Raw genomic sequence first — 22,439 nt, forward strand, 5'->3', positions numbered from 1 at the left:
ATGGAGGTCACCCTCATTGGGAAAAAGTCAGTAAGGAGGTGCTTCATTCATTACTTTGCTACAATTTGACAAGAACAAGAGAACAAGAACAAATTGACTCAAGATATTGGAAACTTTGGAAAAAGTCCAGTTCCATGGACAGTTCTGTTTACATTTTTATTCCTTTAGAAAAGAGCAGGGCTTCAAAAATAACAAATCCAATTAGCCTTGATTACCTTTCCTATGATTATTGGAATTACAGCTTTTAGCATTTCTGTTTTCCCAATCCCTCTGAGAAACGTGGGGCTATTGTGACAAAATCAGGAGGAAAAACAGCCCATTTCAATGTATAAAATCTCCTGTCTGAGGAAATAACAACATCTCAGCTTGAGAGAGGAAGTGGACAGCTCTGTCAGTCCATGCTCATCTGTGTCTTCAGCCAAGAGTGATTGTATAGGCAGTGCCTTTGGCTCAGCATGAAGAGGTCTGAAGCGGACCAGTCCCAACATTTGCCAGCCTTCTGTCTGGCTTTGTTGATGCTCCTGGTGCTTCATTCTTCCAGCTGGAATAAGAGCCTTTCCATCTGTGACTGGAGGACAAAAGTTCACACTTCTTTCCATGAGGCTTCAGATGAGATCATTCTTGGGGACTTTGTATCAATTACTCTTGTTGGATTCCCTCTGGAAACTTTTGTCATGCACCCTGATTCTACGGCACTAAAGGCTGTGTAAGTAGTTCTTTCTCAATGCTTTGTAAATGAAAATCCAGATTGAAACCAATGAAGGTTTCTTAACTTCACAAGATAAAGTACTTATTGAAAGTAGGCAGTTGCCTTTTTATGCTATCAATGTGGAAGAGACTATAGATTCACCTGTAAATATCTGTTCACCTCCATGTGCAGCTTAGTTTTTTAAAACTTTTTAAAGTTTTTGACAGGTGGACTGTTGAATATCAGATTTTTCATTTGAATTCATCCATTTCCTCTTGACAGATTTTCCACTCCTGCTTTTATATTTCTGAAATCAGAAATAGCATGTGGTTGACTTCTATGAAATATATTATTGCCATAAGTCTCCTGTTAGTTAACACTTACAATCCCCATCTGGGTTATTTTGATGGAGAGTTGCAGGCTCTACTTCAACAGAATCCAGTGTTTTTCCTTGTGCTGTATCCAGAACACAAGGAATTGTAGGGTTGCACCGCAAGGGGAGACAGGCAGGCTCCTGGGTGGCAAGCATGTTTGAGAGGCATTGTAATGGTGGCCATATCTAACTTGCTCTGAGGACCAAATTAAATGCCCAATTAATCATACCATAATTGATTCTCAAATAATGATAATGATTAATTTTGTGGGATTTCATTGTAGTGTGATTCCGAAGAACTACCAGCACATCCTGGCCTTCGCTTTTGCCATCCACCATGTCAATGAGAATGCTCAGCTGTTACCTAATATTACATTGGGTTACAATATTTATGACAATTGTTTTAATCCCCGGAGAACCTGCGGGAACACCCTGGATCTTCTCTTCATGAGCGAAGTGCTTCCCCCCAATTACAACTGTGGCAAGATGAAGAAAGTGGTGGCTGCCATTGGTGGGCTCACTTCCGAAAACTCCATGCAGATGGCCAACATTTTCAGTATCTACAATATACCTCAGGTACGTCCATAGGGTTAAATAAATATAACCCCATTGAGGATCTTACTTGTGGCCCTCTTAAACTGGACTCCACGTCTTGGCTAGCATTGACTCCCACCTGTAGAATTCATAATACCGAGTGAATGTACAAGAAAGTATTCCTCTGGAGATTAAGAATCAAACATTTTGCTCCCTGACTTTCATCCTTAGTATACGTTTAGAGTGAGTTTATATTTGGAGACAATTGGGAGTATTTTCCTTTTTTTTTCATTTTAAAAAATGTGATGCTTTCTCTCTTAGCTCAGCTATGGCTCCTTCAATCCTATATTAAGTGACAAAAGTCAGTTCCCTTCTTTCTACCGGATGGTGCCCAGCGAAGAAGCTCAGTATGATGGGATTGTTCAGCTACTCAAGTCTTTTGGATGGAACTGGATTGGTGTCATTGTTTCCAAGGATGACAGTGGGGAAACCTTCCTTCGAACCCTGAGACCAAGGCTTCTGCAGAGTCAGATCTGCATTGCTTGGACAGACGTCATCCCAACAGTTACTATGTTTTCACCAAAAGTAGTAACTGCCGCATTCCTGGTGCCGATCTATAGGACTCTTACTCTAAGTGACATTAATGTGATTCTTGTGTATGGAGACAGGCTGTCTCTGGAGGGGCTACAAATAATTTTAGGCATCTTTGAATATTATGAAATGCAGCCTCAAAGGAGGGTGTGGGTGACCACGGCTCAGTGGGATTTCACAGCTTTACCTGCTGGGATAAAATTGACCACAAAATCTTTCCATGGATCCTTGTCCTTCAAACTCCACACAAACGTGGTGCCAGGATTTGGGAACTTTCTGGAGAATATAAACCCATATCAGGATCAGATTTATTTCCTCCATGAGTTTTGGTGTACTGCATTTCTCTGTTCATTCCCACTTTGCAACCTCTATGTTCCAAGTCAAGGGGCTTGTAGTGGGGGGGAGAAGCTGAGGAGTCTTCCTGGAAGTGTGTTTGAAATGGGCATGTCTGGCCAGAGCTACAGTACCTACAATGCTGTTTATGCTGTAGCTCATGCGCTCCATGCAGCCTTTTCATCAAGAGCTACGCAGAAGAGGAAGGGGCCAGGAGAGAAATGGAGCATCCAGGACTTTCAGCCATGGCAGGTAATCGGAACTAGGAAATGAATGAAATTCTGTATTGTAAGAAACAGGACCTTATTAGGGCTTATTTCTCCTGTTGAGTGAATCAATCTCAATTTAAAAAAGAGATAAATGAAATTAAACTAATCCCAAACCAACACCAAGCAGAATAGAGGAAAGTGTCTCACAGCAGGAAAAGAAGCTTCATTTTTCTCCTGGAAGAGTGACAGAGAAGGAGGTCCTGAGGAGCGTGTCTTGCACAATTGCATTGAATACCTTTCCAAAGTTTTGTTTTAAATGATTTGTTTTTTAAAATCCATGTATTTTGAAAAAAATTAATTGCCTCTTAAATGAGAGAAATGTTTGAGCTAATATCACATTACTCTTCTCACAATATCTGTGACTTGGGAAAAATCTTTAAAAAAAATTGTGCGGCAGAGAAAGAAAGAGAGGGAGAAACTGAGATTGCCGGGGTTGGGAGGGGATCCCTTTGAGAGCCTCAGAAAACTGGAATCTGTAAACTGCCCAAAGTGGCCTTAGTAGCCAGATGGATAATATAAGTAAACAATTTATAAATAAGAAATAAAGTAAATAAATATGGGATATAGTCCTTAATGTCTGGAAATAGCTGCCACTGATGCCCACCAACCTGAGCTTCCTCACAAAACTTTCCAGAATGAAAGAGATCCATAGAGAATTTGGAAGTTTGAGAGAAATGGTGAGAATTGGACGCTTTTCATTTGTAATAAAGGGCCAGAGCCTATGCCATCATCAACCTTGTACACAACATGCTGCAACCAGAGGATTTCTGCTTATGATTTAATGTTACTGAGTCAGAGGAAATTTGCATGGATCAAGAAACACATCACTTGATACTACTGATGGGGAAAAAAAGCTTCATCGGTTCATTGAGAAGTCCTGGTAATATCCCACCAGTTGTTATTTTAAACCTTCCATTGTGTTTTTACATGGACAATTTTCAGATGCTGGAAAGCATAGAGTATTTCCTAAAATCTGACTAAGGAAGTATTTATTTTTCTCCTCCAATCCAGCTTCATTCATTTCTAAGAAACATTCGTTTTAACAACAGTGCTGGTGAAGAAATATTTTTCAATGAGAAAGGAGACTTAGAAGCAGGATATGATATCGTCAATTTTGTCAGGTTCCCCAACGAATCCTTCCAGACAATCCGGGTTGGAAGTGTGAACCCTGTGGGTCCTGTGGGCCAGAGATTCATATTGAATTCAAGTGCCATCAACTGGAATGAAAAGTTTAATCAGGTGCATATGCTTTTCCTTCATCATCGATCTCAGTTGTGAGTGTGCTTTTGATATTGCTATGTGGTTGTGCTGATATTTTTCCAGAAGAGGCTAAGAACACAACATAGAGAAATATGCAGATTGCTTTTCTAGCCTGAGACACTTAAAGTACCTTGCAAGAGTCCAAATGGAAGGTAATTAGAGGATGAATAACATTTGCTATCATAGCTGGAATATTGTCACAGAAGGATAAATAGATCTTTTAAATTACCAATTCTAGCTTTTCTTTCCCTTAATTAATTAATTTTACTAAGCTTCAAATCCAATAAAGACATACTAAGCAAAAAAAAAAAAAAAGAGGAACAAACAGAAATAAATAAATTTGGGAAAGGGAGATCTGGGGTGGGGACCGGATCTTCACACGCTTTTCTCAATTCTTCTCAAAATCTCTTCTTCCTTAGTTACTAATATTTATCATTGAGTTTATTACACAACTAAAGATAAAGGTAAAGGTTCCCCTTGACAATTTTTGTCCAGTCGTGTTCGACTCTAGGGGGCGGTGCTCATCCCCATTTCCAAGCCGTAGAGCCAGCGTTTGTCTGAAGACAATCTTCCGTGGTCACATGGCCAGTGCAACTTAGACACGGAATGCCGTGACCTTCCCACCGAGGTGGTCCCTATTTATCTACTTGCATTTGCATGCTTTTGAACGACTAGGTTGGCGAGAGCTGGGACAAGCGAAAGACGCTCACTCCGTCACTTGTATTCCATCTTACAGCTGCACATCTATAGACCTTACAGCACAGAGGCTTCTGCGATTTAACTCACAGCGCCACCACGTCTCCTGTTACACAACTAATAAAGCGTAAAGAAAACGGAAACCTAAACTATACATATTGTGATTGGAAATTCTATGACTCAAAATTATATATTCCTAGGTCAATGTTTTCTTTATCTAACAGAACATCCCATATGGCTTTCCATTTTATTATTATCTCCGCCCGACTTTTGCCTTTGAGATGCTCTGAGGGTTTCCTTCTTTGAGCCATTTCAAGGGCTTTGCGTAGCCATTATGCCCACTTTACCATGCAGTCTCTATCTTGTTCATCATCTGTATCATATTTCAGTAGTCGTTTATATATTCTGGAAACCAGACTATCCTATTTGTCAGATAATTCTTCTACAAAGATAGACTTTTCTACTTCAAATTCAACATTTTTCTTATCTTCTTTAAATCTTTCTCTTAACTGTACATATGCAGACCACTGAAATTCATAACCATCTTCTATTAATTCTTCTGTTGCCTTCAGCTTAAATTCTCCCCCTTCCATTTTTAGAATATTTCCATACATTCCCATTTCCTTTATATATAATATTTCCCCTTTGAACTATGCCTCCTGTGAGGATACCCGTAACGGCTGTTTAGGTAAAAGTCTTAACTTATAGTGATCCCAAATCTTCAGTATACCTTGGTGGTTATTAAACTCTGCATTCAACTTTATTTTATTTTACCAAAAGTAATCGTGTCCTGCATATCTTAGGTCATATCCCTCCAAATCTAATCATCTTCTATTATTGATCAAGATCCATTCTTTTAGCAAACCTCCTTGGCATTAGACAAGAAGGAGAGATAGATTTGGATGTCATCTGCATACTGGTGAGATTGATCACCAAAACCCTGGAGAACCTATCCCAGCAGTTTTAATTGCTTCAAGCAAATAAAAAGTAAGTTTCAATTTTCAAAATTACTTTCATTCAAGCAAATGAAAGTAATTTTGCTTTAAGCTTCAGATTGCTTCTCAAAGAGAAAGGAAGATTTCTGTTTGAGAACCAAAAAGGTTCTCAGGGAGGAACCTTAAATCCTCTTTTGAGTCATTTGGTTATAAGTATGCATGGATCCACCATCAAGTAACTGATCCAATTTGTCTACACTAGATGAGAACAGTAGACTCAGCCCAGAGTGTCTTTTGTGACCGGTGATGACACCATGTCTATTGTCTCCAAAGTAGCACAGCAAATTATGCATAATTTATGGAAACTCATCAGGATTTCTGCAAAAAAAAAAAAATACAACCGTTGCATTATATTTTAAAAGAAATGTAACTTCTAAAGAACAAAGTTTTCCAATGGAGGTGTTTTGAGTGGTCCAGGGCTTAGTACATGCCCCACCAAAAGAAGAAAGTATTGACCACTCCACAACCTGTTGTGAGGAATTTGCACTACATTTTGCAGACAAAGTTGCACGGATCCACTCTGATGTGGATGCTGTCATTGATACAGACCCAGAGGATGTAACTTTGGCTCCAGTTTGATCTCTTTTAATGGATACTTTTCCGTTGATACGGCCTGTTGATGTGGACAGGATTCTTGGAGAGGTGAATGCCACCACATGTGTGCTGAACCGTTGCCCTTCCTGGCTCATAAATGCTGCCAGATTAGGAATGGCCGATTGGTTATGGGGAGTGGTCAATACCTCCTTGCAGCAGGGTAAGATCCCTGCTTGCTTAAAGGAGGCAGTAATAAGACCACTACTGAAGAAGCCCTCACTGGATCCCAGTGTATTGGTTAACTACTGACCTGTCTCAAACATCCCATTATAGGGCAAGTTACTGAATTGTGTGGTGGTTTCTCAGCTCCAGAGATTCCCGGAGGAAGCAGATTATCTAGATCCATTTCAATCTGATTTCAGGAATGGCTATGGGACACAGACAGCTTTGGTTGCATTGGTGGATGACCTATGCCGGGAACTGGACAGGGGGAGTGTGGTCCTGTTGGTTCTGCTGGGCCTCTCAGCAGCTTTCAATACAATCGACCATGTTATCCTTCTAGGCCATCTCTCTGGGATGGGACTTGGAGGCACTATTTTACAGAGGCTCAATTCTTTCCTGGAGGGGAGAACTCAGAAGTTGATGTTGGGTGACTCCTGCTCAACGCCCTGGCCATTGACCTGTGGTGTTCCTCAGGGTTCTGCTTTGTCACCTATGCTTTCTAACATCTACATGAAACGGCTGGGAGAGGTTGTCTGGAGTTTGGGGGTTGGGTGTCTCCAGTATGCGGATGACACCTAACTCTATCTCTCCTTTTGTCATGTTCCCGGGGGTTACAACAGCCGAAGTCCGATAAACCAGTCCAAGGTCAGGAATACCAAGAATGCAAAGCCGATATCCATTTACCAAACCAATTCACAGAACGTAGTCCAAGATCAGAGTCCAGAGTCAAATACACAACGTACTCCAGGGTCAGAGTCCAGAGTCAGGAACACAGTTCAAGGTTGTAGGAGCGTGGATGCAAGCCAGAGGTCTTGACTTGTTGCTTCCACAGAAATTCTAGCTGACTAGGAGCTGTTTTTATTGTAAAACAGCCCCTTGAGCTGCTGGAAACCTTTCCACCCTGTCAGTACTCAGGACTAGTTGAACGGATGTTTCTGTGGACAGCCTTCGAGCGATCCTCTGACCTTTTTGCCATAGGTCTTCCCCGAAGCCTGGCCCGAAGCTTGTCTGCTGGGGAAGGAGAATCTGGAGGCGATTCAGGTGTTTCTGATTGCTCAGCTTTCTCCTCAGCCTCAGTTAAACCCTTCTGGTTCCAGGTCTTCAGCTGCACTCCTGACACCTTTCCACATAATTACTGGGAAGTTTTCTTGAGTCTTGTCTCTAAACCAGTGCTTGGCATCAGGAATGGGCTGGGTGAGGGCAAACAAACTGGAACTTAATCCAGAAAAGACAGAGGCAGATGAGGGGGTAGTGATACTATCTGTGCTGAATCAGGTTACACGCCCCCCCATGAAAACTCAGGTCTGCAGCTTGATTCATCCCTAACATTTGATGCCCAGTCTTGGCATTGGCCAGCAGTGCATTTGCACAGGTAAAGCTGGTGTGCCAGTGTGGGAAATGTCTGCCTAATTGTTGTAGAGTGCTCGTTCTGAGCAGATAGGCAGGTTATAAATTAAATAAATAAATATAATAAATTGTAGCTGCATTCTGTTCCAGTGATGTGCACACACTCCTGGGAGGAACTGGCAGTTGCCAGCGGGGTGTGTAACTCCTCAATCTACCGTTTCAGTTAGAGGTACAGCATAAGATCAAAGAGTTTCTTCAACCAATCCTGGTTATGATTAGGTAACTAGTATCCCATCTGAGTAAGGGACGTGGTGGCGCTGTGGGCTAAACCGCAGAAGCCTGTGCTGCAGGGTCAGAAGACCAAGCAGTCGTAAGATCGAATCCATGCGACGGAGTGAGCGCCCGTTGCTTGTCCCAGCTCCCGCCAACCTAGCGGTTCGAAAGCATGCAAATGCGAGTAGATAAATAGGGACCACCTCGGTGGGAAGGTAACAGCGTTACATGTCTAAGTCGCACTGGCCATGTGACCACGGAAGATTGTCTTCGGACAAACGCTGGCTCTATGGCTTGGAAACGGGGATGAGCACCGTCCCCTAGAGTTGAACACGACTGAACAAAAATTGTCAAGGGGAACCTTTACCTTTACCTTATCCCATCTGAATTATCACAAAATACTATTTAACTCACTCTTAGTCAATAAAGTGAGCTCTCAGGGCATTGCCTTTAGGCTCCGCTGTTTTGGACATCTGCTTCCCGACTCCTTTGTATTTTCTCTAAGGCAATTAGCCTTCCTTTGTTCCGTGATCACCCATACACCAGCTGAGCCTGTTCCTTGAGATGTTGGATCTGGCTACAGTAACACATGCCTCAGTGACATCCCATCTGGATTACTGTAACACACTCTAAGTGGGGCTGCCTTTGAAGACAGTTTGGACAGGTCAGCTGGTGCAAACCTCTGACGCTAGACTACTGGCTGGGGCCAGCTACATGGAGCATGTAATACACATGTTACAAGAACTGCACTGGATACCAGTCCGTTTCCAGGCCCAGTTCAAAGTGCTGGTCATTATACACCAATACAATTTGGTTCTGGGCTACCTGAAGGACCGTATCTCCTGAAATGCACCTTCTCAATGATTAAGATCAGCAGAGGGGACCTTCCTCTCGGTCCCATTGCCAGGACAAGCACAGCTGATGGGGACACGGGAGAGGGCCTTCTCTGTGGCAGCTCCCAGGCTAAGGAACATTCTCCAACAGGAGAACAGGATGGCCCCTTCCCTTTTCTCTACAGACAGGCTTTTAAGAATTATAAGTGAATTCCTGAACCTGTTTCAGAAGAGATTTTATTCTCTTTTATTTTTTAATGTTTTGATATTTCAATAGTATTTTAAATCATATATTGTTTAATTTATCTTTTAATCTTTAACTTACTGTGTTTTTAAGTTATATGAATTTTAATGTTGTGAGCTGTCTACATATATATATCTCCAGAGGGAACAGTCTGGAGAAAATGGCAAGATAGGCAGGATGTGGCCTGTGGGCCGCAGTTTGGAGACCCCTGATGAAGCATATATACATGCTTCATCAGGTGTCTCCAAACTGCGGCCCGCAGGCCACATCCTGCCTATCTTGCCATTTTCTCTGGACTGTTCCCTTCAGCCCATGGCTGTGCTTTTGTGTGCAAGTATGTTTGCAGGGCTCCATAGAAGTGGGCAAATGTCTGTGCTCACTGGGGTGCATGCATGCATGCGGCTGCATCTATGAGCACGCTCCTTTAGCCTTCAACAATGTGGAAAATATACTATGTGGACCACATTTTCAAAAGTTTAGAGTCCCCTGTTCCTCATGATCATTTAACTTCTAAATAACCTTCCTTCTAATTATTGTTGTGGCGATCGACCTTGTTGCCCCTGTTCATTGGAGCACAAAGGATCACACCCTTTCCCCTTCCAGCTGCCACCAAGTATTCTCCTAATACCAATTATGTTATACACATGTACTGCCAAAACTACGGGTTATTGAACTTGGGAATCAGAGGTTTAATTAATAAATATTCTTTTATTATGAAGTAAATTATAAAGGTAAATCACGTATGAATTGTATCAGGTATTAACAAGGATTGAATCATGTATGCGATCACTTTTAGTCCAAACTACTATATACGTACTTATAATCAATATCTCTCTTATAGTGCTTATAGTTTCATTCCTGCTTCTTCAATATTGTTTAACCTTCTCAATTCCCTCTCCTAACACTCTCAGCTCAATTCTTGAACCCTTTTCTTCTCTTTTCTCAACCCTAACTGCTATTCCACATTTCCAACTGTCTCTCTAGCTCCGCTCCTCCTGCCCTATCCTAGGCTCCTCCCTCTTGAGCTTCTCTGATGGACAGGCAAGAATGACGCCACCTATTGACATTTTGCTACAATCATTTAACTTCTTCCTGACTTTCCTTCTGATGATCATTAGAATACACCCAAGTCCACCTGTGTGGAGAGCTGCCACCCTGGAGAGAGCATGTCTGTCCAGCCAGGGAAGCAGGTGTGCTGCTATGATTGCGTTGTGTGCCCCAACGGGAGGATTTCGATCCAGATGGGTAAGTGAAGGAATCCAAAACCACCTCTGGAAAAATACAGGAATTTTTCTTGCCTCTCTAGTGGTGTTCTTGTCTCATTTTGTTAAATTGAAGAAAAAGGAGGTCCCAAGAGAGTATCAAGTTTGGGGAAAAATGCAGGACACATTTGAAGTATTATTTTCTCTAATAGATAAAAGTTGTGTGGCTCCAAAACTAAGTCCAGGTTGTTTTCTTTCAGATACAAAAGAATGCCAGGAATGCCCCAAGGACCAGTATCCAAACAAGAATCAAGACAGATGTCTTCCAAAAGGCCTAATCTACCTCTCTTATGAGGAACCGTTGGGCTTAGTACTGACTAGCTTGGCCCTCTTCCTTTCTATCACCACCATCGTGGTAATGGGGACTTTCATTCAGTATCGACACACTCCCATGGTCAAAGCCAACAACTGGAGCATCACCTGTGCCCTGCTCTCTTCTCTGCTCCTGTGCTTTCTCTGTCCCTTCTTCTTCATTGGACAGCCCGGAACTCTCACCTGCCTTCTGAGACAAATGGTTTTTGGCATCGTCTTCTGTGTGTCTGTTGCTTGTGTCTTAGCCAAAACCCTCACTGTGATTGTGGCCTTCATGGCTACAAGGCCTGGACTTGGGATGAGGAGATGGGTTGGGAAGCGGCTGTCAGGGTCTGTCATCACGGTGTCTTCTCTTATTCAGGCTGGTATCTGTGTGGTCTGGTTGATTACCTCTCCCCCCTTCCCAGAGTTTGACATGCATTCAGAGACTGACAAAATCTTAGTTCAATGTAACGAAGGTTCAGACCTCATGTTCTATCTTGTCCTGGGCTACATGGGGCTGTTAGCCATCATAAGTTTCACAGTGGCTTTCTTTGCCCGCAAGTTGCCAGATACGTTTAATGAAGCCAAATTAATCACTTTCAGCATGTTGATGTTTTGCAGTGTTTGGGTGTCTTTTCTGCCAACTTACCTGAGTACTAAAGGGAAATATATGGTAGCCGTGGAGGTCTTCTCCATCTTGGCTTCCAGTGGTGGCTTGCTGGGTTGTATCTTCCTTCCCAAATGTTATGTTCTTATTCTCAGGCCTGACCTGAACAACAAGAAGCAAATAGTAAGGAAAAAGGTTTGATATAGTTGATAGAGAAATCACATCATCTTTAGTGAATTCCTGTGCGGAAAGTATACACAAACTAATGAAATAAGCTATCTTAGAGGCCTTGATAATGCTCCTGGTATTGCATTGTTTTCATGTTAAGTGAGGTAGAAAAAAAGTCTGTTGCCTTTTTGAGGTCATACCTACAGAATTAAATTCGAAGTGGGCGGTGCATTTTTCTTAAATTATAATTGTGGGCATGTTGACTAATCAAAATGTATTCAGATTTTTTGAATTGATTCTCATCAAGCAAAATGATACCCCCTCTGGATTGCAAAGTCTGTCAGTTTCCTATGAGCCACTAAGTAGTGCGTCCAGGCACTACTTAATTTATCGATCTTTGAACTATTATTATAATTGTATATTGCTGTAAAACTGTTATTATATATTAACTGTTTTTATCTTGTCTGCTATCAGCTGCCCAGAGTAGACTATGTCTAGATGGGTGGCATATATGTGCTATAAATAATAAAATGAATTGATGAATTCATACTATGATATGGGAGGTGAAGTGTCCTCTTCATTTGAGTTTACAAATCTATTAATGAGCAGCATATTTTATAACATTCAGGACCTTGCGATGGAGTGCAATAAGTCACCTGCCTGTGAGGGGAAAATCAGATGATGATGTAATAAATATGTCTCTACTCTTTAAACAATGTCAGCAAAACAAGGGAGGTGGCTCATTGGAATTTTTCATTAGTAATTTCTGCCTTTTCTAAGAAGATTCAGTTGCAAACCCCTTGAACCTTGGGACACAACCATGACATGTAGGGATGGGAGCCATGAACGTGATATCCCCTCATCTTGGTCATTCTTATTGTGTGATTTTCACTCAGGTCCTGAAGAAAGAAATGTGACCTTATTGATATCACCCGTGACAATGCTCTCATTCTAGCGCCTTTTCGTAGAGAGTGATAGATCTTTAATCTCCTTGGGGAAAACTCAGTTAGGAGATGCATACGCCTCATTCATTAATTTACTACAATTTGACAGCACAGAACAAGAAGAAATTGACTCAAGATATTTGAAACTTTGGAAAAAGTCCAGATCCATGGGCAGTTCTGTTTACATTTTTATTCCTTTAGAATAGAGAAGGGCATGAAACATAACAAATCCAACCAGCCTTGATTACCTTTCCTATGATTATCAGAATTACTGCTTTTAGCATTTCTGTCTCCTCAATCCCTCTGAGAAATGTGGGGCTTTTGTGTCAAAAACAAGAGGAAAAACAGCCCTTTTCAGTTAACATCTCTGCACTTATTGTATAAAGTCTCCTGTCCAAGGAAACATCTCAGTTTGAGAGAGGAAGTGGACAGCTCTACCAGTCCGTGCTCCTCTGTGTCTTCAGCCAAGAGTGATTGTATTGGTGGTGCCTTTGGCTCAGCATGAAGAGGTCTGAAGTGGACCGGTCCCAACTTTTGCCAGGCTTCTGCCTGGCTTTGTTGATGCTCCTGGTGCTTAATTCTTCCAGCTGGAATATGAGCACTTCCATCTGCAACTGGAGGACAAGAGTTCAAACTTCTTTCCATGAAGGTTCAGATGAATTGATTCTTGGGGACTTTGTATCCATTACTCTTGTTGGCTTCACTCTGAAAACCTTTGTGACGCACCCTGATTCTACTTCAGTAAGGGCTGTGTAAGTAGTTCTTTGTCAATGCTTTGTAGATGAAAATCAAGATTGAAACCAATGAAGGTTTCTTATCCTTACCAAATAAAGTACTTATTGAAAGTAGGCAGTTGCATTTTCATGCTGTCAACATGGAGGAGACTATACATTGAGATATATATGTCCGTTGACCTCCATGACAGCTTCGTTTTTCAAAACGTTATAACCATTTTGACAGGTGGACTGTTGAATATCAGATTTTTCATTCGGATTGAAGCATTTCCTCTTGACAGATTTTCCACTCCTGCCTCTATATTTCTGAGATCAGAAACAGTATGTGGTTAACTTCTATGAAATATATTACTGATATAGGTCTCCTGTTCGTTAACACTTACAATCCCCATCTGGGTTATTTTGATGGAGGGTTGCAGGCTCTACTTCAACAGAATCCAGTGTTTTTCCTTGTGCTGTATCAAGAACGCAAGGAATTGTAGGGGTGCACAGGAAGGGGAGACAGGCAGACTGCTGGGTGATAAGCATGTTTCAATGGCATTGTAACGGTGGCCATACCTAACTTGCTCTGAGGATCGAATTAAATGCCCAATTAATCATATCATAATTGATTCTCAAAAAAAACCCAAGAATGTTTAATTTTGTGGGATTTCATTGCAGTGTGATTCCCAAGAACTACCAGCACATCCTGGCCTTCGCTTTTGCCATCCGCCAGATCAACCAGAATGCTCAGCTGTTACCCAATACCACATTGGGTTACAAGATTTATGACAATTCTTTTAATCCCTGGAGAACCTGCGGGAACACCCTGGATCTTCTCTTCATGAGCAAAGGGCATCCCCCGAATTACAACTGTGGCAAGAAGGAGAAAATGGTGGCTGCCATTGGTGGGCTCACTTCCGAAAACTCCATGCAGATGGCAAATATTTTCAATATCTACAATATACCTCAGGTACGTCCATAGGGTTAAATAAATATAACCCCATTGAGGGATCTTACTTGCGTCCCACTTAAACTGGGCCCCATCTCTTGGGTCACATTGACTCCCACCTGTAGAATTTATAATACCAAGTGAATGTACAAGAAAATATTCCTCTGGAGATTAAGAATCAAACATTTTTATCCTTAGTATACATTTAGATTGAGTTTATATTTGGGGACAAAAGAGAGTGTTTTCCTCTTTTTTTAATGTAAATGATGTGATGCTTTCTCTCTTAGCTCAGCTATGGCTCCTTCAATCCTATATTAAGTGACAAAAGTCAGTTCCCTTCCTTCTACCGGATGGTGCCCAGCGAAGAAGCTCAGTATGATGGGATTGTTCAACTGTTCAAGTCTTTTGGATGGAACTGGATTGGTGTCATTGTTTCCAAGGACGACAGTGGGGAAACCTTCCTTCGAACACTGAGACCAAGGCTTCTGCAGAGTCAGATCTGCATTGCTTGGACAGAGGTCATCCCAACAGTTACCGGGTTTTCACCAAAAGTAGTAACTGCCGCATTCCTGGTGCCGATCTATAGGACTCTTACTGTAAATGAAATTAATGTGATTCTTGTGTATGGAGACAGGCAGTCTCTACAGGGGCTACAAATAATTTTAGGCGTCTTTGAATTTCACGAAATGCAGCCTCAAAGGAGGGTGTGGGTGACCACGGCTCAGTGGGATTTCACAGCTTTACCTACTGGGATAAAACTGACCACAAAATCTTTCCATGGAACCTTGTCCTTCAAACTGCACACAAACGTGGTGCCAGGATTTGAGAACTTTCTGGAGAATATGAACCCATATCAGGATCAGATTTATTTCATTCATCAGTTTTGGTGTACTGCATTTCTCTGTTCCTTCCCGCTTTGCAACCTCTATGTTCCAAGTCAAGGGGCTTGTAGTGGGGGGGAGAAGCTGAGGAGCCTTCCTGGAAGTGTGTTTGAAATGGGCATGTCTGGCCAGAGCTACAGTACCTACAATGCTGTTTATGCTGTAGCTCATGCGCTCCATGCAGCCTTTTCATCAAGAGCTACGCAGAAGCGGAAGGGGCCTGGAGAGAAATGGAGCCTCCAGCACATTCAGCCATGGCAGGTAATCGGAAATAGGAAATGAATGAAATTCTGCATTGTACGAAACAGGACCTTATTAGGGCTTATTTCTCCTGTTGAGTGAATCAATCTCAATTTAAAAAAAGAGATAAAGGAAATTAAACTAATCCCAAACCAACTCCAAGCAGAATAGAGGAAAGTGTCTCACAGCAGGAAAAGAAGCTTCACTTTTCTCCTGGAAGAGTGACAGAGAAGGAGGTCCTGATGAGCGTGTCTTGCAGAATTGCATTGAATACCTTTCCAAAGTTTTGTTTTAAATGGTTTGTTTTTTTTAAATCCATGTATTTTGAAAAAAATTAATTGCCTCTTAAATGAGAGAAATGTTTGATCTAATATCACATTACTCTTCTCACAATATCTGTTACTTGGGAAAAATCTAATTTTTTGTGTGTGTGGCAGAGAAAGAAAGAGAGGGAGAAACTGAGATTGATGGGGTTGGGAGGGGATCCCTTTGGGAGCCTCAGAAAACTGGAATCTGTAAACTGCCCAATGTGGCCTTTGTAGCCAGATGGATGATATAAGTAAACAATTTATAAATAAGAAATAAAGTAAATAAATATGGGATATAGTCTTTAATGTCTGGAAATAGCTGCCACTGATGCCCACCAACCTGAGCTTCCTCCCAAAACTTTCCAGAATGAAAGAGATCCATAGAGAATTTGGAAGTTTGAGAGAAAGGTTGAGAATTGGAAGCTTTTCATTTGCAATAAAGGGCCAGAGCCTATGCCATCATCAACCTTGTACACAACATGCTGCAACCAGAGGATTTCTGCTTATGATTTAATGTTACTGAGTCAGAGGAAATTTGCAAGGATCAATAAACACATCACTTGATACTACTGGTGGAAAAAAAAAGCTTCATCGGTTCATTGAGAAGTCCTGGTAATATCCCACCAGTTGTTATTTTAAACCTTCCATTGTGTTTTTACATGGACAATTTTCAGATGCTGGAAAGCATAGAGTATTTCCTAAAATCTGACTAAGGAAGTATTTATTTTTCTCCTCCAATCCAGCTTCATTCATTTCTAAGAAACATTCGTTTTAACAACAGTGCTGGTGAAGAAATATTTTTCAATGAGAAAGGAGACTTAGAAGCAGGATATGATATCATCAATTTTGTCAGGCTCCCCAACGAATCCTTCCAGACAATCCAGGTTGGAAGTGTGAACTCTATGCTTTCTGTGAGCCAGAGATTCGTGTTGAATGGAAGTGCCATCAACTGGAATGAAAAGTTTAATCAGGTGCATATGTTTTTCCTCAATCATCAATCTCAGTTCTGAGTGTGCTTTTGATATTGCTATGTGGTTGTGCTGATATTTTTCCAGAAGGGGCTAAGAACACAACATAGAGAAATGTGCAGATTGCTTTTCTAGCCTGAGACACTTAAAGTACCTTGCAAGAGTCCAAATGGAAGGTAATTAGAGGATGAATAACATTTGCTATCATAGCTGGAATATTGTCACAGAAGGAAAAATAGTTCGTTTAAATTACCAATTCTAGCTTTTCTTTCACTTAATTAATTAATTTTACTAAGCTTCAAATCCAATAAAGACATACTAAGCAAAAAAAAAAAAAAAACAGAGGAACAAACAGAAATAAATAAAGTTGGGAAAGGGAGATCTGGGGTGGGGACCGGATCTTCACATGCTTTTCTCAATTCTTCTCAAAATCTCTTCTTCCTTAGTTACTAATATTTATCATTGAGTTTATTACACAACTAAAGATAAAGGTAAAGATTCCCCTTGACAATTTTTGTCCAGTCGTGTTCGACTCTAGGGGGCGGTGCTCATCCCCATTTCCAAGCCGTAGAGCCAGCGTTTGTCTGAAGACAATCTTCCGTGGTCACATGGCCAGTGCAACTTAGACACGGAATGCTGTGACCTTCCCACCGAGGTGGTCCCTATTTATCTACTTGCATTTGCATGCTTTTGAACGACTAGGTTGGGGAGAGCTGGGACAAGCGACAGACGCTCACTCCATCACGTGGATTCGATCTTACAGCTGCACATCTATAGACCTTACAGCACAGAGGCTTCTGCGATTTAACTCACAGCGCCACCACGTCCCCTGTTACTAATAAAGCGTAAAGAAAACGGAAACCTAAACTATACATATTGTGACTGGAAATACTATGACTCAAAATTATATATTCCTAGGTCAATGTTTTCTTTATCTAACAGAACATCCCATATGGCTTTCCATTTTATTATTATCTCCGCCCGACTTTTGCCTTTGAGATGCTCTGAGGGTTTCCTTCTTTGAGCCATTTCAAGGGCTTTGCGTAGCCATTATGCCCACTTTACCATGCAGTCTCTATCTTGTTCATCATCTGTATCATATTTCAGTAGTCGTTTATATATTCTGGAAACCAGACGATCCTATTTGTCAGATAATTCTTCTACAAAGATAGACTTTTCTACTTCAAATTCAACATTTTTCTTATCTTCTTTAAATCTTTCTGTTAACTGTACATATGCAAACCATTGAAATTCGTAACCATCTTCTATTAATTCTTCTGTTGCCTTCAGCTTAAATTCTCCCCCTTCCATTTTTAGAATATTTCCATACATTCCCATTTCCCTTTATATATAGTATTTCCCCTTTGAACTATGCCTCCTGTGAGGATACCCGTAACGGCTATTTTGGTAAAAGTCTTAACTTATAGTGATCCCAAATCTTCAATATACCTTGGCATATATGGTGGTTATTAAACTCTGCATTCAACTTTATTTTATTTTACCAAAAGTAATCGTGTCCTCCATATCTTAGGTCATATCCCTTCAAATCTAATCCTCTTCTATTATTGATCAAGATCCATTCTTTTAGCAAACCTCCTTGGCATTAGACAAGAAGGAGAGATAGAGTTGGGTGTCATCTGCATACTGGTGAGATTGATCACCAAAACCCTGGAGAACCTCTCCCAGCAGTTTTAATTGCTTCAAGCAAATAAAAAGTAATTTTCAATTTTCAAAATTACTTTCATTCAAGCAAATGAAAGTAATTTTGCTTTGAGCTTCAGATTGGTTCTCAAAGAGAAAGGAAGATTTCTGTTTGAGAACCAAAAAGGTTCTCAGGGAGGAACCTTAAATACTCTTTTGAGTCATTTGGTTATAAGTATGCGTGGATCCACCATCAAGTAACTGATCCAGTTTGTCTACACTAGATGAGAACTGTAGTTAGACTCAGCCCAGAGTGTCTTTTGTGACCGATGATGACACCATGTCTATTGTCTCCAAAGTAGCACAGCAAATTATGCATAATTTATGGAAACTCATCAGGATTTCTGCAAAAAAAAAAAATACAACTGTTGCATTATATTTTAAACGAAATGTAACTTCTAAAGAACAAAGTTTTCCAATGGAGGTGTTTTGAGTGGTCCAGGGCTTAGTACATGTCCCACCAAAAGAAGAAAGTATTGACCACTCCACAACCTGTTGTGAGGAATTTGCACTACATTTTGCAGATAAAGTTGCATGGATCCACTCTGACGTGGATGCTGTCATTGATACAGACCCAGAGGATGTAACTTTGGCTCCAGTTTGATCTCTTTTAATGGATACTTTTCCGTTGATACGGCCTGTTGATGTGGACAGGATTCTTGGAGAGGTGAATGCCACCACATGTGTGCTGAACCGTTGCCCTTCCTGGCTCATAAATGCTGCCAGATTAGGAATGGCCGATTGGTTATGGGGAGTGGTCAATACCTCCTTGCAGCAGGGTAAGATCCCTGCTTGCTTAAAGGAGGCAGTAATAAGACCACTACTGAAGAAGCCCTCACTGGATCCCAGTGTATTGGTTAACTACTGACCTGTCTCAAACATCCCATTATAGGGCAAGTTACTGAATTGTATGGTGGTTTCTCAGCTCCAGAGATTCCCGGAGGAAGCAGATTATCTAGATCCATTTCAATCTGATTTCAGGAATGGCTATGGGACACAGACAGCTTTGGTTGCATTGGTGGATGACCTACGCCGGGAACTGGACAGGGGGAGTGTGGTCCTGTTGGTTCTGCTGGGCCTCTCAGCAGCTTTCAATACAATCGACCATGTTATCCTTCTAGGCCATCTCTCTGGGATGGGACTTGGAGGCACTATTTTACAGAGGCTCAATTCCTTCCTGGAGGGGAGAACTCAGAAGTTGATGTTGGGTGACTCCTGCTCAACGCCCTGGCCATTGACCTGTGGTGTTCCTCAGGGTTCTGCTTTGTCACCTATGCTTTCTAACATCTACATGAAATGGCTGGGAGAGGTTGTCTGGAGTTTGGGGGTTGGGTGTCTCCAGTATGCGGATGACACCTAACTCTATCTCTCCTTTTGTCATGTTCCCGGGGGTTACAACAGCCGAAGTCCAATAAACCAGTCCAAGGTCAGGAATACCAAGAATGCAAAGCCGATATCCATTTACCAAACCAATTCACAGAACGTAGTCCAAGATCAGAGTCCAGAGTCAAATACACAACGTACTCCAGGGTCAGAGTCCAGAGTCAGGAACACAGTTCAAGGTTGTAGGAGCGTGGATGCAAGCCAGAGGTCTTGACTTGTTGCTTCCACAGGAATTCTAGCTGACTAGGAGCTGTTTTTATTGTAAAACAGCCCCTTGAGCTGCTGGAAACCTTTCCACCCTGTCAGTACTCAGGACTAGTTGAACGGATGTTTCTGTGGACAGCCTTCGAGCGATCCTCTGACCTTTTTGCCATAGGTCTTCCCCGAAGCCTGGCCCGAAGCTTGTCTGCTGGGGAAGGAGAATCCGGAGGCGATTCAGGTGTTTCTGATTGCTCAGCATTCTCCTCAGCCTCAGTTAAACCCTTCTGGTTCCAGGTCTTCAGCTGCACTCCTGACACCTTTCCACATAATTACTGGGAAGTTTTCTTGAGTCTTGTCTCTAAACGAGTGCTTGGCATCAGGAATGGGCTGGGTGAGGGCAAACAAACTGGAACTTAATCCAGAAAAGACAGAGGTGCTACTGGTTTGTCGGGAGGCAGATGAGGGGGTAGTGATACTATCTGTGCTGAATCAGGTTACACGCCCCTCCATGAAAACTCAGGTCTGCAGCTTGATTCATCCCTAACGTTTGATGCCCAGTCTTGGCATTGGCCAGCAGTGCATTTGCACAGCTAAAGCTGGTGTGCCAGTGTGGGAAATGTCTCCCTAATTGTTGTAGAGTGCTCGTTCTGAGCAGATAGGCAGGTTATAAATTAAATAAATAAATATAATAAATTGTAGCTGCATTCTGTTCCAGTGATGTGCACACACTCCTGGGAGGAACTGGCAGTTGCCAGTGGGGTGTGTAACTCCTCAATCTACCGTTTCAGAGGTACAGCATAAGATCAAAGAGTTTCTTCAACCAATCCTGGTTATGATTAGGTAACTAGTATCCCATCTGAGTAAGGGACGTGGTGGCGCTGTGGGCTAAACCGCAGAAGCCTGTGCTGCAGGGTCAGAAGACCAAGCAGTCGTAAGATCGAATCCATGCGACGGAGTGAGCGCCCGTTGCTTGTCCCAGCTCCCACCAACCTAGCGGTTCGAAAGCATGCAAATGCAAGTAAATAAATAGGGACCACCTCGGTGGGAAGGTAACAGTGTTACATGTCTAAGTCGCACTGGCCATGTGACCACGGAAGATTGTCTTCGGACAAACGCTGGCTCTATGGCTTGGAAACGGGGATGAGCACTGTCCCCTAGAGTTGAACACGACTGAACAAAAATTGTCAAGGGGAACCTTTACCTTTACCTTATCCCATCTGAATTATCACAAAATACTATTTAACTCACTCTTAGTCAATAAAGTGAGCTCTCAGGGCATTGCCTTTAGGCTCCGCTGTTTTGGACATCTGCTTGTTGACTCCTTTGCACTTTCTCTAAGGCAATTAGCCTTCCTTTGTTCCGTGATCACCCATACACCAGCTGAGCCTGTTCCTTGAGATGTTGGATCTGGCTACAGTAACACATGCCTCAGTGACATCCCATCTGGATTACTGTAACACACTCTAAGTGGGGCTGCCTTTGAAGACAGTTTGGACAGGTCAGCTGGTGCAAACCTCTGACGCTAGACTACTGGCTGGGGCCAGCTACATGGAGCATGTAATACACATGTTAGAAGAACTGCACTGGATACCAGTCCGTTTCCAGGCCCAGTTCAAAGTGCTGGTCATTATACACCAATACAATTTGGTTCTGGGCTACCTGAAGGACCGTATCTCCAGAAATGCACCTTCTCAATGATTAAGATCAGCAGAGGGGACGTTCCTCTCAGTCCCATTGCCAGGACAAGCACAGCTGATGGGGACACGGGAGAGGGCCTTCTCTGTGGCAGCTCCCAGGCTAAGGAACATTCTCCAACAGGAGAACAGGATGGCCCCTTCCCTTTTCTCTACAGACAGGCTTTTAAGATTTATAAGTGAATTCCTGAACCTGTTTCAGAAGAGATTTTATTCTCTTTTATTTTTTAATGTTTTGATATTTCAATAGTATTTTAAATCATATATTGTTTAATTTATCTTTTAATCTTTAACTTACTGTGTTTTTAAGTTATATGAATTTTAATGTTGTGAGCTGTCTACATATATATATCTCCAGAGGGAACAGTCTGGAGAAAATGGCAAGATAGGCAGGATGTGGCCTGTGGGCCGCAGTTTGGAGACCCGATGAAGCATATATACATGCTTCATCAGGTGTCTCCAAACTGCGGCCCGCAGGCCACATCCTGCCTATCTTGCCATTTTCTCTGGACTGTTCCCTTCAGCCCATGGCTGTGCTTTTGTGTGCAAGTATGTGTGCAGGGCTCCATACAAGTGGGCAAATGTCTGTGCTCACTGGGGTGCATGCATGCATGCGGCTGCGTCTATGAGCACGCTCCTTTAGCCTTCAACAATGTGGAAAATATACTATGTGGACCACATTTTCAAAAGTTTAGAGTCCCCTGTTCCTCATGATCATTTAACTTCTAAATAACCTTCCTTCTAATTATTGTTGTGGCGATCGACCTTGTTGCCCCTGTTCATTGGAGCACAAAGGATCACACCCTTTCCCCTTCTAGCTGCCACCAAGTATTCCCCTAATACCAATTATGTTATACACATGTACTGCCAAAACTACGGGTTATTGAACTTGGGAATCAGAGGTTTAATTAGTAAATATTCTTTTATTATG

The 22,439-nt window shown here is 42.0% G+C and overlaps 2 protein-coding genes across 2 annotated transcripts in view; both read left to right on the forward strand.

Moving 5' to 3' along the window:
- LOC140701354 (vomeronasal type-2 receptor 26-like) lies at positions 1 to 15,671 on the forward strand. Its single transcript, XM_078378237.1, has 5 exons — positions 1 to 26; positions 542 to 706; positions 1,346 to 1,637; positions 10,311 to 10,437; positions 10,655 to 15,671. Exons 1-5 carry the CDS (start codon positions 1 to 3, stop codon positions 11,554 to 11,556), a joined length of 1,512 nt encoding a protein of 503 aa, XP_078234363.1. The 3' UTR covers positions 11,557 to 15,671.
- LOC144583727 (vomeronasal type-2 receptor 26-like) overlaps positions 13,833 to 22,439 on the forward strand; it is a 12,693-nt gene continuing 4,086 nt past the window's right edge. The window contains exons 1-2 of the mRNA XM_078378238.1: positions 13,833 to 14,153; positions 14,420 to 14,505. Coding sequence (XP_078234364.1) covers positions 13,833 to 14,153; positions 14,420 to 14,505 — 407 coding nt within the window. The remainder of the gene's footprint in view (positions 14,154 to 14,419; positions 14,506 to 22,439) is intronic.

Source organism: Pogona vitticeps, chromosome 6 (genome assembly GCF_051106095.1).
Source record: "Pogona vitticeps strain Pit_001003342236 chromosome 6, PviZW2.1, whole genome shotgun sequence".
Taxonomy (NCBI): Eukaryota; Metazoa; Chordata; class Lepidosauria; order Squamata; family Agamidae; genus Pogona; species Pogona vitticeps.

Bases quoted from the DNA above. Each gene is read 5' to 3' on its own strand.
- LOC140701354 (XM_078378237.1), top strand. From the start codon at position 1: ATGGAGGTCACCCTCATTGGGAAAAA. The intron at 27-541 runs GTCAGTAAGGAG...TCATTCTTCCAG, and splicing joins GTCACCCTCATTGGGAAAAA to CTGGAATAAGAGCCTTTCCA. The intron at 10,438-10,654 runs GTAAGTGAAGGA...GTTTTCTTTCAG, and splicing joins GAGGATTTCGATCCAGATGG to ATACAAAAGAATGCCAGGAA.